We start from the raw sequence: 18010 nt of genomic DNA, 5'->3' as shown, positions 1-18010 counted from the left end.
CAATTCTGAACCACACACACCACAAAAACCTGAACTGGTCATCTTAGCTTAGCATAAAGCATGAACTAGACATAAAAACTACTGGCTCCGCCCAACGGCAGTGACTTGAGTCTGATTACAACAACTTCTAAAGCTTCTAAAATGTGACGCATCAAAGCAGAGAGATGTGCTTAAAAACTTGAAAATGCACCGACGGGTTTTCATCAAACTTGGTTTGAATTGCAGCCGACATGGGCGGCAGTTGTTGTATATGTTTCATCCTCTGGCAGAATATTGGGGATTTGTTCAAACTTTGAAGCATCCGATCTTTTGGTTCTTCTCATTAGCAATTCACTAAAGAGCAGCTGATTTATCTTTTGAGGCATCGCGCTCGAACAAAACCTCCAGGCCTCTGAAAATGACTCCGATGAAACTGTCTCAGCAAGTTGCCTTTGATGCACAGCTCAAGAGGAGTCAGGAGAGTTTGCAGGAGTAGAAGCAACATTTAAACTACCAACTTTAATTCAAGACTTGGATTCAACCACATTTCGACAATCGGATTAAAGTGGGATTTCTACCGTGCAGATTCGACCGATGCGAGCTCGGTACGGTTCCTCGTCCACTCTGGCTGTCTTGTTGAGCTCACTGAAGAAGAAGTAGATCTCCTCCTTGTCCTTCAGCACAGACGGAATGATGGCGGCACCAGCAAACTGAGGATCTGTACGATGAGATACAAACAGATCCAGTGAGATACTGTCCGTGTTTTCATTTTATCTTCTACTATAATCTCATTCAATGATCGCAGTCCATGTACGTATCATTCATCATAAGTACTGTGAATATTAAACTGAATATAAATAGGATATTGTGAGATCACATCAATAAAAAAAGAAAATGGCTGATCAAATTTCTGATTTACATTTTACAAGCTGTAAATAATATGACGGTAAAAACCATGACGGTGAATGCACCGCTCCCTATGATGGTGATTTACTCTAAGTGTAAATCGAGTATCACCCACCATCTCCATATTCATTAGTCTAAACCTGCTCTCTGCATGACTCCCGTCCTCCTACTCACTCAGCAGCCAAATGTTCTCCGTCTTCAGGAGCTTCTGGGAGCCAAACGTTCGCCGGATTGAGCCGGCGTGACCTCCCACCGACGACATCGCGGAATACAGACTCCCATCTGAGAGGAGAATAGAAGAGGAGGGTGAACAGTGGGCAGGAAAAGAGAAAGGCAAACAGTGAGCGTGATGGATGGGAACAAGGTTCAGAGGGAGAGGCATAGAGATTGGGGTGACACAGAGCAGGGCTGACTGAAGATGGAGGAGAGGAGGACACAGAGAGAACATTAAACAGAAAGAGGGAGAGTGATTCTGCCTTTGGCCCAGGAGGGAGCAGAAGGAATAAAAAAGAAGCCGAGGAAAAGGAGGGCAAGAGCAAAGAAGACATCAAGGCTGAATAGCTGACTGCATCAATGAGTAGCCACCAATCACCACAATCTTACAACACTATTAGAGCTCTTTCTCCGCAGCGATGCAGAGAGGAACCGTTTGAATTCGTGGCATTACAATCTTAATTAGCGCTGATTGTTATTAGAATACTCCTCTATTCGACTGAGCGGGCGGCTCCTTGCCTTGGGAATCTATCCCCGTCTTGCAAAAGCATCCTGCAGCTCAAGCTAACCTCTCGCCTTTCTATTTCCGAGCGTCTCTACTAACAATCCACCTGCATTAGGTGCTTCAACAAACACCGTCCGTCCCTCATCGTGCACCGTGACGACTGAAAGGTTAGTTTAATTTGAAACATGTTTGTTTGGTTGATGAGACCCTGAACCTGCTCCATAATCACACAATTAGGAGAGGTCTCACATCAAAACCCAAACATATGGAGCTCGTGTTGATGTGGCAAAACATACACATCAAGTTTGCTTGAAATTGTAAAAGATATTCTACTGAGAGAAAACCTATAGAAATCTTAAAAGAGCAGGAAACAACCGGACTCTTATGGCATCTCAGTGATATGTGGATGTTGAAATGTGGCCAGATATTGACTTGTCTGAGACATATAGTAAAGTTACATAACGTTGCTTTATAGGACTTTGTTTTTCTGTGGCCTCGTAAAAAAAAAAAAAAAAAAACATTTCACAGACCTTCCACCCTCGCTTTTCCCTTTTGGATTCAAAACTCTGTAACCTTCTCCCTGAATTATTTTTGTTTGTGCCAACAGTTGCATCATGGGTATTTTAGCAACGTTTCCCTGCTTTTTTTCACGTGAAAGACAGATGGCTGACTTTTGTGCATTTGGCAGCGGGGTTGGTGTGAATCTCTGGTGCACATGTATGATCAGCAAAAGCTGGAGGATAAAGTCATTAACTTGTCTGTTGGATCTGTTTCTGATGGTTCCTCTGTTTCTGGTGGGGGGGGTCGGAGATGACGTTGGTGGTGACTTACATTAAAGAGGCTCTGTGTTAAGTTTTTCTACAATCACTCAAATACAAAAAGAGACATAAGAGACGAGGTTTGAGGTCTTGTTGAAGGTAGAGCACATACTGTACATGATTAATTAAAATCTGCTGAAACATCTATCACGTGGAGGACTGGCTCTTTAGTGTTGTGAAGTACTTTAGATAACACCACTGACTCATTTGCAAGTTATGAATAGAGAGTGATCAGAACAGATGGCTCCTGGGAACTCGAGGCTCACGAGTGTCGCTCGGCTGCTCCTGACACAAATGAGCAAAGGTAATATTCTGAGTTGAAGGTGGGTTTGTTCCGACATGAAATCCTGTCTGGGCTGCACCATGTTGTTTTGCAGAACGTTGATGTTAACAAGGTTAAAAGCTTTTCAACACAGACGGCCTCGATGATATCAAAGTTCTTTTCCTTCACTGACATTAAATCATGAAGAATGTGGTGATTCTAATCGTACATCTATTTCCTCTCAGAAAATTACAGCTATGCACTTTTGCTGGCGTATTATTCACCTGCAGGCAGGCTGATGGACCTCTGGGACGGGTAGGGCGGTGAGATGTCAGCGGCGGACGCTATCTGCCCGTTGCCCTGGACATCAGTCAGCACAGAGTCATTTACCTGCAGAGGGGAGAGACGTTAAGAATCCGGTTTATTACAAGCGTCTTTATGCATAACACATATTACAAGGTGTTTTTTTTCATTTCGACTCGTCACCAGGGGCACGACTTCATTACTGTGTGAACAATAACTTCAAATAACCGTGAGAAGAAAGTTAGCAAATAAATAAATAAATAAACACAAAGAGCAATTAAACTTGAGATTGTTCAGGCTTGAGGTGAAGCAGCCACAGCAGCACACGAGAAAAGTGGATTGTTTGCAGTCCAACACGAGGCAGCGTTTCAAGGAGCTGATCTTAAGAATCTCTTACCAGCATCCAGCACCTCGGGCTCCCGGCATTCGTTCCACATGCGATGAATGTGTCATTTACTTTCTGAATGACTGTGATGAAATTATCACACTCCAGCTGCGAGACAAAAGAGAACACGAGTGAGACAAAACCAGAGGGACAAAGGCAGAAAATGAAGGAGAAACAGGAGGGGTGGGTTGCAGAAAACTCCACACAGATTGGGAGAGGGATTAAAGATGCAGAGAGACAGAGAGGCAAAAGAGGAGGGAAAAAATGGAGGGTGTGTGGAGGAGCGATTAGAGAGGACGAGACTGCACAAAGGGAGAGACGAGACAAAGCCAAGACCCAGGGATTGAGAAAACCAAGGTGGAATAGAGGGATAAAGAAACAAAACGAGATACAACACACACAAAAAAACACTGAGTGAAAAGCAGGATTGTTCAGAGAGGAGAGAGATTTGAGAAAATGCAGTGAAAAGTATTGGCAGACAGCACAGACGAGGCTCAGCACTGTAATACTTAATATACATTCGTTATTCATTGAGCCCAGACTGCTTTCCCCCGGACATTACTGAGTGGAGCATGAAAATGAATACTAAGTACAACCTTAAGGGTAAATCCTGGGTGCAGGTAGGAGCAGTGCTCATGTTGAAAGTGCACCTTTAACACAAACCTACAAAGTGCTTTAAAGAAAGCAATCAAATCATGAATCTTGATGGAAGCGAAAACTGAATACATCACTAAAGCCAAAAAGCAGCACCAGAGCTTGTGTAAGTGTGTGGGTGGATATGTAGGAGGGAAGGTGGGCAGGATAGTCCTATTTATTCTGTTTGCATGTTCTTTCTTCGTATACTTGTTGTTTTGAGCAAAACTTTTAGTTTGGACATCTTTGCAAAACCTGTCGACGCTGCATGAAGAGCTTAATGAGTAGAATTAGGGTTAAGTTGGGTTTTTAGGCGAACATTTTCTATCGAGAAGCTCTCGGGGCTTCTGAAGAACAGTGCTGAATAAATTACCAACCCAGAATCAATAAGAATTACATCCACAGCCGTGTCTCAATTTAGGGGTTACATCGTTTAGAGGCTGCATTTGTCGAATGAGTCCGTCCCATTTCAGAGGCAACTTCAAATGTGTCCTTTCATTTCCAAGCGTCGAATAATCCGATGGGTGGATCCTTCTTGCACCAACGTGTCCTACCATGGTGCGCCTGCTCAGTGTAGTGCTCTGAGGGAAGGGAAGCGCTCACATCTGTACACCTTCCAATTCCTACTTCCTCTTCCAGTGGTAACACTGAGGATGGGCATGTAGAACATCTGAGTTTCACCGGACTTTGTTCCACTTTGCAGTTCTGTATTTATTTTCACCATTTTAATCACCCAACACCAAACCTCACCCTGACCACCGTAGCTGCACAGCACATGTTAGCAAAAGCGAGGTTTTTAAATGTGTTAGCATCGAGGTCACATTCCTTTGCAGAATCCTCAGGTGATATATATACATATTTATATTTACATCTCCTGAGACGTTATGTAACTGTTCACATCGGCTGTGTGGTGCCCTGCTCCGTAGGAATGTAACTGCTTTGTAAAATCAGTGTCTCGTCAAATTTCTCCGTCGCTGATCTCAAACTAAAACCATGATGGTGATTTAGGATGAGGAATTGTAGTTTTAAAGTAAGATTTATCTTTTGCATTTGCCGCTGGTGTAATCGAGTTGGTGCAAAGCTTTGCCTGCTCTGAACCAGCTCGAGCTGAGGTGAACAGACAGTTACCCAACACTGAGGCCTTGGGGATAGTTGGAAATACAGTCAGTCTGTCGGATCAGGTGGTCTCTGCTTCCTACTGTTAACCTCCTGTCTCCAGCTCACAGAGTGTATCTGTCTGTCTATCACTGAAGGGCGCTGCCTCATGTCCTTCATTCTCCTTCCAAGTGGAATTTGCTTTACTGGGGAAGATTTACTGCTTCGTTCTCATTTTGCACCATCTGCTGCTGCCAGACTCTCTGGAATCTTCAGCGTCGTTTGTGCAGGGAAGAAACTGTCGTCTTTACTGTTTCATAACCACAGTAACACACATGCACACAACTCTGATGGCTTTCAGCTTAGACATGGTTGACCACACTGAGGTGGTGGGCCAAATCAGATAACGGGATTCTCACTGACATAAGCAGTCTTTTCTCTTCTTCTTTTTAAAGCTGTCATATCCCACTTCTCTTAAAAGAAGTTTACACACAAGCCGGTTCTATAGAAGGCAAATTTCAGATTCAAGGAAATAATGAATCCTTGCAACTGTTCAAAAGATGAGGGTCATGCAGAAGCAGGCTATCAAGCAATAACGAGGCATCTACTGAATTAAAACGAGTCGTAGAGTGACATTGAAAACACTTCAGAATATAGGCCCTTAAAACTTTACACCCTAATGAAGACTCCAGTCCCGAAATTGCATTTGGACCTTGATATTCACTGCTTGGTGAATTACTGCATGACTGATGTCTGCAGGGAACACCAGCGCTGATTCAAATCATCAGTCAGTTGACTCAATATTTAACAAAGAAGAGCGCCCACTATGCAGAAACTTCTGTGATATGTAAATCATTCCACTCCATCAAATCAAAGAGGAAAATGTCTTCTAGCATTAAAATGACTTTGGGGGCCCCTGGAAAAAAAGTACCTGGAGTGGATTCGAAACAAAATGATGTAGATTTTAAGAGGGTTCTCACAGAATTGTTGTTGCTGTTGACTCATGGAATCATTCAGTGGAATCTCAGGGGCCCATTCTTTGCTCCAGGGCCCCAGATAATTGCCTGCTTTCCCTATAGAGGCACATCGCCCCCTGGCACATGCAGCTGCAGACCTAAACCCAGGATGAGTTCGAGAGAGCAACTTCTTTTTTTATATCTTGTGTCAGCCAAAATGTTGTTGCACCATTCCGATCAGTTTTTAGCATAGTTAGCATGAATTAGCTCAGAGCCCTGACTTGACTTTGTTATAAACAACTAAACCTGATTTCATGAAGACAATTCTTTGTTTTCATGTATATACTTGGATTCCAAAAACTTAAATATTACTTAATCCTCATATCAACAGGCTGTCAGCTTGTATTTAAAGTTGTAAAGTGGAAAATTGAAAGTTATTTATCCTTCTTCTTTTTTGCTATCAAGCAAATGCAAAATTTGACCCTGAGTATAATGTAAAATTAGTCTGAGTGATGCAGTTAATTCCTTGTCATTACACAACTGCATCAAAGTTGATGAGGAAATTATTCATCGGTGTAAATTATAATAATGGTTTTGGGGATTTAAAGTGAAGCCTTTAAATTCCAAGACGTCAGATTATCCTACAAAGGCCCAAACGTTTTCTTTCATTTGAATTTCTTTATTTTGTTTAAATTAGTATTAAGCTGCTCTTGTTAAGATTATTCATCAACCTCTGACAATTGAAACACTCAGTTGTTAAATCCTCTCTGAGGAACCTCGTGGAATTATTCATTGAAATTATCAACAGCTCACTCGTCTGGATAATGTACGGTTTGTTTGTTTCAAGATAAAGCTGTCCCCTGTGGAATTCTATCTCATCTGCATTCATTAGCATTTTGTATGTTTTTATTTGTTACCTCCGCCAACGAGGTTGTGTCACCAGGACTACGTAAAAACTGCAGAACAGATTTCCACTAAATTTAGTGGAGGTATGGGACACAGAGAAAGAACAAGGTGTGGGACTGGCTCTCCATCAGAGCTTCACCATCATTCTCCTCCGTCCCTCCACTGGGTCATGGGAGAATCCAGAACCGAGCTCAACCTCCTAATCCATCTTCAGGAGCGCCCCCTGCAGTCCAAAACACGTCAGTCTCCTCAGCACATGCTGTCAGCTCTAACTCCTCTTATAAAGTGAATGATCAGTTCATTGTTCAGGTGAACAATCCAGGAACTTAAGATAAGTCACTATCTCAATGTCCAGAGAAGGTTCAGGAATCAGGATCAGGACGGGAAGATGGTATTGAACCATCTGTATCTGAACATCAGACATGTTTAGAGGACTGACATCTATGATTCTGTGGAATTTGGTGCAGCTTCATTGAATTTACTGCAGATGATGGTGATAATGTGGGACACGATGATGATGATGATGATGATGATGATGAGGAGGAGGTTAATGCTTTGCACCACTGATGGAGGTGCTGACAGTGAAGATATGCTTCTACCTCGAGTGGCGCAGCCTTTGCCTTGCAGGTGTCGATCGCAGTCTGATCAGATGCCGCTGGGATCTGTGGGAGGAAGAACGGTTTAGTTCGTGCCAAGCTCTCTCACACAGTTCAGCATGAAAACAGTGACCCTGCTGAAACACAGAAAACCATCCGTCCTCTCAGCCAACACCATTCTGTGATTCCTGCATTCACTCAGTTTGTCATTAAATATTTCTATGTATGTATGTTACACTGCTGGACGTCCATGTAAAATATGGGTCAAGCTCCCAACTGCTCTGATCGTTCAGTGGTTTTTTTTCCACGGACGTCAGTTCATCACAAATGTCTCTACTCTCAACTAAGCTCAGTTAAGCATCTTGAGCAGTGAGTATTAAATTCAGCCCAGCATCTGTTTAACCAACCAGAATAACAATTTACAAGCAACGCTAACATTTGTGTTTCCTCACGGCAGAAGTTTTCCACTTCAGTTGGCACTGACACGTACACCTTGTGATTGAAAGACTAAATCCACTGTTATCACATCATCTTATACATCCATCATATTCTGACTGTGATCAAGGTTTGAAAGGATACAGATGGATGTAGGATGCTGCCACTTCTAATAAACGATGTTCCGCTGCTTTCAGATCCTCCACACTGTTCGGTCAGAGGCTCAGCTGCATAACAGCTAAAAGAGACCTGCACACTTAAATGTGTTTTTTTGAGCTGTAAACTAAATTTTTTTTTTTTAAGAAATACATTAATGATGGTTTAAATATCACATTTATTTAAAAAAATACATTTATATGTTGAACAAGGCTCATATCAACACCAGGACAAAAGCTTACACTAATGTCTGCTGCAGTCGCCACTCCTAGCGAGACAACATAGACCCGTTCCAACGAGAGACACTCCCGACAAAACTTAAGCTACAATTGTTGAATGTCAAAAACGAAGCTCTTTCTCTGATGTTGACACTGATGCGTTGAAAATTGTTGATTTTCTTCTTTAAACAATCCTGCACTTGAAATACCAACCTGACAAGATATCCCAAACACACCATTAAACATTAAAATAGTCTCAATGATGCCAAACACATCACCCATCACTATTTTCCCACCTGTCGTAAGAGAAATCCAAACCTGCAATCTTTTCAAATAATGAGCCATACAGGTGTAATTTGAGTGAGACGGCAGGTTCACTGTGTCTTTAAGTTGTTCGGTGAGTCAGTGCTGACACTGTGGACCACACGCTGTGTAACCCTGAGCCTGTGTTGACATCATTAGCTCAGTGAATGATGTTTTCCCTCCTCACAGAGAGAAAAGGCTGCAGCTTCATTAATGTATGCATGACCCGGCCTCCTCACTGGATCTCAGCTGTAACGAGGGTCAGCAGCCGGGCGGTCGTGTCATCATCTCACCGCGTCCTCTGATTCACGGCTTCGCCCTCACAACGGGGGTGGGGGGGCTATGTTTGTTGTCATCCCACCCAGCAGCAGAAAGAGGCTTCATTTTTTAGTTTATTTTTTAATGGAGTGAGTTATCTAAGATTTGAGCACACGGCAAATCATATCTCATTTTGGACCCGCACAGGTTTTCCATTTATATTTTTCTCATAATCAGACAAGGACAACATCCTTCCATTCATTTTGTTCCATCTATCTGAAGTTGGGTCGTGGTGGCGTCTAGACATCCCCCACTTACGCCTGATTGGATACAGAGATACATTTAGAGCTGGGGTGTTCCAGATGTAAGAGGAATCAAATCAGATGCCTGAACCACCTCAACTGGATTCTTTCAATGCGAAGAAGCAGCGTTTCTACCCCCAAACTCTCTCTGTATGTCCTCACTGTAGCATCCAGGTGTGAGCCACTTCAGGGAATGATGCAGCACTTCCTGCTGCATGAACAAAATGGATGTGAAGTTGCCCACTTTAGCAAATGTGGCCCAAATAACCCAAAACAAAATTTTTTGGCAAACATGCAGTGCTCTGGACAAGGTGTAATCTGGATGTGACCCTAAAGTATTAAAATGTGGTAAATAGTGAAAGTCAGGCCACTTTATTTGACATGTGGAATTGTTGTGGCTTACTTGTTCCACAGATCTGGCAAATAGGAGCGGGCCGCCCAAAGTAAATCATGTTGCATATAAACCATTTGAAAGAAATAAGAGTAATATTGGCAGAAATGCATGATCTCAGAGGAAGATGGTTTATACTAACCACAAATAAACAAATCTCATCACCCACTTTAGCTGTATTTTAAAGAATTTGTTTGGGAAAATATTCTCTGCCAATATTATGATTATAAACCTGGAATAAATGGTCGAGGATCTGCAAACCCACACAGGGAGTTTGAGTTACTCCGCCTGGCTGCCAGGGTTTTGCTAAGAATCACATTGCGTATACGCAAAGGAGCGTGTTAACCCACCTCAACAGCTGCTGCAGGACAGTGAGGGAGATCTCTATCAAAAACTTCCCATGGAGGTTTGACAGAAGTGAAACCAGAAGAGTTGGTGACCCTGTGATGTGCATTTAATTCTGGTTAGAGACTTGTCTCTTCAACCTTCTGCTCTCTGCTGCCTATTTTACAAAGCAGCATAATTCTTCAGCCTTTCCAGACATTGATTAGCTGCCGAAGTGGTTTTTGAAGTGGGCCGACTTGAAAACTTGGCAGCGTTTAGTTTGTGGTTGGTGGCTTCTCTTGACAGCAGCAGAGCGGTTTCCAATTTTTAAAAAAGGAGCGTCTGCAGCTGAGGGATTCAGTCCCTTGGAACATCCCACTGAAGCTGAAAGTCATCCACTCCTGTTAAAAGTAAAGCGTACCTGCAGGTCGCGGACCCCTCTGTCACTGAACGTCAGCACGTAGATCATCGCCTGGCCGCCCACGTACAGCGTGTCACTTCCCTCCGGATGGTACATGCTGATGTAGTTCTCAGGTTTGTTGAAGTGGAACCTGGAAGGCTCTGTGGGTTAGAATTAAATGTATTAGAGGAATAATCAAAAAACTTTGCTTGAGTTCACTCTTTATCAATTTTAGAACAAGGAGGGTGGTCAGACTATCTTGCCATGTTAAAAACAGTGGGTTCTTCCGTCAGTCATGCCCCAATTTTATGGAAATCGGTTCCCCCTAAATATGTTTAATTCTTTTCATCAACATTTACATATAACTATATGGAAAATCTTTACAAATGTAGATAAACGTCCCATCTCGCAATGTTGAAACAACTAAAATTGAATGGGATCTTCCTTGACCCACATCTCATCCTTCCACCAGATTTCATGGTAATCTGTCCAGTTGTTTTTGCATAACTGTGCCAAACAACAGACAAACAAATGCAGGTGAAAACATCACCTCCAAGCAGTAATGTTTGTATTTGTGCACTGAAAAATATATCCTGTGGTGATGAAGTGTTTGAACCGACATGTGTCTGTAAATAATTAAGAAGGAGAAGTAAGAAGAATATATCCAGCAATTTTCAAATCACAGTCAAAAAGCAGTTTATAAATACTCAATAGTCTAAAAAGATTCATAAGTTGGAGACACAACAACCAAAGATCAATGCATGAAGGTAAAAGTCATTTGAAAAAGATGACGCATCTTCAAAGTCCCGAAGCCTCCGATGGGACAGAGTCTCCTTTTACATTTACTCTGCCGTCGATACAGGAGCTTAAGCTGGAGGAGTCCATTCACCAAAGCTCCTGCTCTGACGCTACTGACCTTTGTTGTTTTAGAATAAACCTACACAACAACTGCGCCTGCATTTAGGATCTGGCTTGAGTGGTCGAAAGAAAGGGCGTCTGGTGAGAACATAAATATCACTGAATGTCACTTAGATCATGTGATGTGCAAATCCCATCACAGACGCTGCGGACGCCTCCAGACGACTCACATGTACATTTGAGCATCTCTGAATCAGCCGTCCAGTCAGAGTCACACTTACCTACACTGCAACTGTGCCAGTATTTAAAATAGAATCAAATGTCAGAACATGAACTTCAAGAGTTGGAAAAAAAAATCTTCCAAAAACTAAATTCATCTAAGTTTCAAGCTTTTTAATGGGGCTGTTATCTTTTTCTTACATTGGGTCACTATTTCCTCCAGTGCCATTTCAGAAAAGTATTTTTTATAGTAAAATAAAATAGTACTAACAATAATGATGAACTTTCTTCATTTGGCACTTTTTAAAGTATCTCTAACTTTGCTCTGCTTCTCTTTTCTAGAATAAAATGCGTCACAGATTTGAGGCTACAACTGAAGGATTTTGTAGTTTTTTATGTTGACATAAAATCTTTCATTTACTCTGACCTTCTAACTTAAATACTGACGCTTTCAATAATGATCAGCAGAAACTGTAAAAGCAGAAAGTTTTTACTTTTATATAGAAACCAAGATTATTATGCAGAGATATAGAAAAGGCCAGATTTCTTTTTATTCAAAAGGCCACGTAAGAGATAAATGCATAAAAATTACAAACACAAAAATGTAATAGTAAAAATAAATAAATGAATGATTTAATCAAACCAACCTATTTGTGTTTCTGGCAACAGATGATAATAATGTTTAAAATCATTTTCTGAAAACTAATGATGCTGTTCTCACTTGATGTTTCATAAACAAATAATGACCAGACGTGATTACATGGTCACGATTACGTTTGTAATGATTTTCTCCTCATACCTGATATAAAAAAGACATCCAGTCTGACGGCGAGCCGGGATGAAGTGATGATCACTGATACAGGTTGCTACCCAACCAGCTAAGTTTCTATGGAAACAGGGGCCTCTGTTATTGGCTTGAATCTAATTGATGAAACTAATACTTCACAAGGATCAGGGGATGCACAAGGAAAAGCAGCAAAAGGCTGATGTCTGAGGTAAAACCTGATATACAGTATCTTCACTTTGCTGCGTGACCATGTAAAGAGGAATCATCTGCAGCTGCAGAGCCCACTGAGAGATTGATATGAATATTTGCTTTGGCAGATCTTCACAGCCTGAGAAAGCTTCTGTTGATTCAGCGACGGAGAAAAGGTTCATCTTCTGGTAGACACGCGAACACGGAGCTCAAAGAAAGTCAGGAACAAAAGCTGCAGAGAAAACGTTGCCTCTTCAGCACCGGTGGCGTAAAATCCACACGAGTTGGGAGAACTTGACTGATGTGACAAGTCAAATACCTACATGTCGCATTAAAATACATTTTGGCTCATTGGATTACAAACTGATAAAATACAGATGTAAACGCAACCAGGAACCAATATACAGTATGTTCCTGAGCACCTTCACATCACACTCTGTCCTGCGATGATGAAATCCATTAATTTGATAAAGTTTTGCGGCTCAGCTTCTTCTTCAACACACCGGTACATCTCACGCTCCATCTTCCTTTCACTTGTGAACAAGACCCAGAGAAACTTCTTTACTTGGGGCAGAAACTCCATCCCTGAATGAGCAATCGTCTGTTTTCCAGCAGAGAAACTCAGACTCAGGATTGGACTGGAGGTCACGGCCTCATGAAGCCAAAAGAACCACATCATCTCGAGTCAATCAACCTCCTCGCTGCGTCTTGAAATCCTTCCCATGAAAATCACCAACAGTGCCGGTGAACTGCCGGTGAACTGACTCTCCCTGTGACTGAGCCTGTGTTTCCTTTACAATAAGACATTTAATCATTGCTGCTGGGTGAAAGCCTTGAATTTTCAAAAGGTCAGCTTTTCAGCAACCAAGAGCAAAACAGCTTTGTTTTTCAGCTTGTTTTCACAAAAGAAGAAAACGAGACTTCATTAAACTCATGAGTCGGAGAGGTCCTTCACCCCCAGAGGAGCGTGGAATCCTTGAAACACTTTCACTGTGAAAAAAACTAAGTCCTAATTGCAGAAAATGTGCTCATTAACGAAAAGTACAGCACCGATGTTATTTGTGGGAACAGTTTTCATTTGTATGTGAGTAAAGGATTCTGGACAGTGAAGAACCAGCTTCAGGAAACAAACTGTCTTTTATTTGGCAGCAGCAAGTCGTGTGTCCGCTGCTGTTTTATTTACATGAAATCATTCATCACTCACAGTTGTTGTTTTTGAGGGACCCTGAGGTTCTCCACTGTGGATATGACAAAAAAACTTTATCAGACTCATGTAACAGTTTTTTTATTGATGCGTACGGGCCTCAGACCAACGACTGCTGCACACGAGAGGATAACTGGGTCGATTTGGAGTCCGATCAATTGTTCCCAACGATCACGGAAGTGTTGCCCATTGATTATCTGGCCAAAGGTTCCAGTAGTGTGACGGGTTCACAGACGTAATCTTAATGTCACCGGCTGAAGTGAAAACAAAGTATGTTTGATATTCACGATTCAAAATCAGGATTTGTGTTCTATGAAAGAAACAGAGACTAGGGAAGTGAGCAGAAACCCATCAACTGGATGGAGTTGTGGCAACAGTGTGAGTCCTGTTGTTTGTGCAACCAGCTGACGTCCACCTCAACATTTGTTTAGTCTCGTACGATCACAGGCGGTTTTGTAAATTGCAAAGAATAAAAACTGGTTACACTGGTCGACATGTCTGCGGTTCTAGATTTGAATTTCCTGCGGTGAGCAGCAGGCGTAAGAGAGAGGAAACATAAACGACACTTTAGGAAAATGTTCTAATGTTTTGGATGCAGCTGCAGATTTCCAACTTGCCCGGAGGTGTACTGTTATTTCCTTGACTTTCATTCTCACTATCTCGTTTGTTGTTGTTGTTTCCATGTCTCTCATATTTCTCTCTTTCTGTCTCTGATGGTTTTTCTCTGATAGTCTCACTTTGCCTTTCTCTGCCTTTTGATGTCACTGCAAATGTGAAGGACACCAACGGCAGTCTTTCATTTCCTATCACCAAATCCTAATCTTAATGCAGTCCCTTGAAGGAATGAAAAGTAAAGAACTCACAACTTCCTTTTCTTTACTCATGTTTACTCAATACCATCGAATGTCACTCAACAGACCTCATAGTATCTCTGCCATCATTCTCCTTAAAGTCAATCAAACTGCATCTTGAGTTCTGGAGCCTCGTTCACACGCGAACACACAAGCCCTCGCCTCTATGCACTCGCCCAAGGGGCACGAGATGACATCAGCGACACTCAGCAGTAACTGCAGCGATGCTACCGGAACTAGCGATGCTACCGGAACTAGCGATGCTGCCGGAACTAGCGATGCTACCGCTCACCCAGCGTTCGGGCTCCAGGCAGGAGGTTCACAGAAGACATTTAGCCTTAAAACAGTGTAAGTGACCTCGTTTCGAGTGGAATTTGAATGTTGGGGTTTACAGACACTTGGATCAAACCACAGGAGAATTTTAAGGGTTTTTTCTGTAGATTTTTTGTGTGTTTGTAAAACTGGTCACCATTTACTTCAGTTGGAATGGATTTGGCTGCAACGCTGTTTACTTAACCAAGTGAGGAGCGGGGAGCTGTCTGTGGTTCTGAAACCGCCTCAGCTCCTATAAGGTGTGTGTGTGTGTGTGTGTGTGTGTGTGTGTACTCACTAAGGTGAGGGCAGGTTTTAAGGTTAGGTTAAGATTGTATATATGTTAAGTTAAGGGATAGTGTGTGTGTGTGTGTGTGTGTGTGTGTGTGTGTCCTATAACAGGCATGTGCAGCCATAACCGTGGAATTGTGTATCAGCCTCTTAGATTGATATGACACGCACGTACTTGCCGTCATCTTGTTCGTACTGTGTTCATCTGCGGGGAGGGGGAGGGATACAGAAACGGAGTTGACACACACACACACACACACACACACACACTATTGATTGCTGAATACATTAGAGGACTGTGTGAGGTGTAAAAACGCGTGAGTGGAATAGATAACTAGGAGCCTTGGAATTTTCCATTCATGCCCCCCCCCCCCCTTCACCCTCTCCCCTCTCCTTGTATATACGTGTATTTGTGTATTTGTGTATTTATGACGGTTGTTGCCCTGAAGCGACCCCCTCTCTTCCCCCGGAGCAGGGACTCGTCTGCTGCAGTGCAAAGCAGCTGCCGCGTCCCGCATTGCAGCTCCGCAAAGGACGCGGATGCCTCGGTGGATGTGTCCGCCTCCACAGAGTCATATATCTGGGTGATGACGCTCCTCGGTGGCTGATCGTAGGCCACCGCCTAGCTCTGTGCTCGCGGTGAACGTGACGCCATGTTCCTCTTGCAGCCAGAGGACGAGCTGCTTTTCAAAAAAAGAGCGTCTGTGCTGTTACTGCGCTCGGTGCGCATGGAGCTGAGGGATATGGAGGGACGTGCGCCAATTAGAGCCCGAGTGTCCTGATCAAGACTTGCAGCGCACGAGCCTTCAGTCAAGTTGTCAGAAAAACACAGAAAAGCCACGAGTTGCACAAATCACATCCACATTGACCCCAAGTGTTCCCCAATGAATGAAGAGTGTTCAGGTCATATCCTGATGTTGGCTCAGACATGATGCAGCAGGAGGAGTTTTCCTCCAGATGCTCATCCTGTTAGATGCTGTGAACATGTGTGGGGGCCTGAGTGGTCGGTGCGCGTAATTTACTACTCGGTGAGTGGGGGAGGGTGGGCGGTGTTTTTTAAGAAATGAATCCAGAAGTGGTTCCTTCACCGAGGTTTTTATCTGTGCGTGTTTGAGCAGTGGAAGAAAAAACCCAAAACCAGCATCGGTTCATAATCAGAAGAATCAAAAAAAAAAAAGAAATGGCTGCATCACCTCATGACTAAACTGTCACTCTGCTCATCCATCCATCCGTTCATCCATCCATCCTCCAACACACACAGAGGAATCAAACATGCTTGAGAACAAACATCTGGCTGACTGACCCGTGTGGGAATCATGACATGATATCAGTGGGGGGGAAACAGCAGCTTCCTACCGTGCACAGTAAATTTCAGCCGAGGGGACTTTCCGGCGATAACCGCGGCGAAGAGAGACAGCAGGACGAGAGACTTCATCTTCCTCCAGGCTCTGTCGCGTTGTAGAAATTATATCAACCGAAGGAAGCAGCTCACAACCCGTCCCCAAAAAATATCCTCCCTTCTCTTCCCGTGCAGCCGCCTGTGCGCTCCCTTCCGATCCGCTGCGTCCCAGATCTGTGCCACCGACCGACCGACCGACAAACCGAATGCTGCGTCCCGGTCCTGTCTTGTCCGTGTGCTCCGCCGGCTGCTGAGTCTGGAGGAGTCGGGGGTGTCAGGCTCCACCTCGGAAACAAATGGCAAAGGGGAGGGGGGGGGAGAGTGAAGTCTTCAGCAGGGGCGCACATATGAGGAGTGGGATTGCACCATCACATCTGGACCTGTTGCTAATAGAGACGTTTTGGTTTTCACACATTTCTGCATCTGCACCTTTGAAACCATGATACTCATCCGATCCTCATCTTGTTTTCATTCTGAGCATCACACATTTAATCTGGTGCATCACACATTTAATCTGGTGCATCCTCCCCTGTTTGGAAATGGGCTTAATCAGTTCTATACAACAACCACATCAGCTGCATAACATTTACTCATGTTCCATCAAATTGTGAGATGGTGCCGGAGCCTGAAGGAACATCTCATGTCATGTTTACGCACACAAACCCTCACATCAGCAGCTAACGATGACATGTCTCCAGCAGCTGTCTCTGCAGTCATGTCTACGTTCTGATCAATATGTGTCAATAAGGCCTGAGTGCCTGAACACAAATGAATCAGCACTTCTCCTCTGCTGCGTTTGCATTTGTCTCAAGTTAAATGACTCAAATTTGAAAAATTGAGCCACTCTCAATGGTTACTGCATCTTTGTGTGTGTGTGTGTGTGTGTGTCCATTCCAAGCATCATGAAACACATCCACTTGGGGGGTAAATCCCCCCCTTTTTTAAAAAAACTCCTCCTCATCCATCTCCTCCAGCTTGTTAGAAATTCATCCCCAGTCTGCGGACCAGGGGTGACGGGGCCTCCTCTGTCAGGGCTCCCCGGAACAACAAGGAGATCTGTCTGATCAACGTCTCCTCTTTTAAATCTCTCTTAAAAACTCACGTGCTTCTTCCTAACTCCGGTTTTAACAACTATTCTAATAATTTTACAATGTTTTATCTTGGTTTTCATCTTTTCTTATCAGCAACACTCTTATTTCTGAATTGGTGCTTTATTGCTTTGTCATCCATAAATTACTTGTTTCCTATGTTTTGCCCTTTTTTCATTTTTCATTTAAATGTGCTATATACATGTTTTATTAATATCTGTATAGCAGGTTTCAAGATTCTATTTTAATCAGTATCTATAGATTTCGTGTTACCTGGTTCAGTTTGACGCAGGCGCTTATCATCAATGTTACATAAATTGTATGTGGTTAGTTTGAACGCAGAGGGTCAACCAGTTAACCTGACTCTCTGTTTTCTTAACATCAGTGTTCATGGTGATGAAGCGTCTTTGTGATTCAAGTGTTTCACGTGCAACATGAGGTCATTCCACTGTGATGTCATGTTTTTCA

General features: G+C 43.0%; 1 protein-coding gene across 1 annotated transcript in view; it reads right to left on the bottom strand.

The window, feature by feature from the left end:
- The window catches only part of LOC109633419 (semaphorin-7A), a 28006-nt gene extending 11266 nt beyond the window's left edge, over positions 1 to 16740 (bottom strand). The window contains exons 1-7 of the mRNA XM_020093266.2: positions 16412 to 16740; positions 10366 to 10505; positions 7561 to 7623; positions 3384 to 3479; positions 2968 to 3073; positions 1060 to 1167; positions 558 to 697 (exon numbers count right to left, since the gene is read on the bottom strand). Coding sequence (XP_019948825.1) covers positions 558 to 697; positions 1060 to 1167; positions 2968 to 3073; positions 3384 to 3479; positions 7561 to 7623; positions 10366 to 10505; positions 16412 to 16490 — 732 coding nt within the window. The 5' untranslated portion in view covers positions 16491 to 16740. The remainder of the gene's footprint in view (positions 1 to 557; positions 698 to 1059; positions 1168 to 2967; positions 3074 to 3383; positions 3480 to 7560; positions 7624 to 10365; positions 10506 to 16411) is intronic.
- Positions 16741 to 18010: the final 1270 nt, after the last annotated feature.

This window comes from Paralichthys olivaceus, chromosome 13 (assembly GCF_024713975.1).
Source record: "Paralichthys olivaceus isolate ysfri-2021 chromosome 13, ASM2471397v2, whole genome shotgun sequence".
In the NCBI taxonomy this organism is placed as follows: Eukaryota; Metazoa; Chordata; class Actinopteri; order Pleuronectiformes; family Paralichthyidae; genus Paralichthys; species Paralichthys olivaceus.
This window is presented reverse-complemented; position numbering and strand designations above follow the sequence as displayed.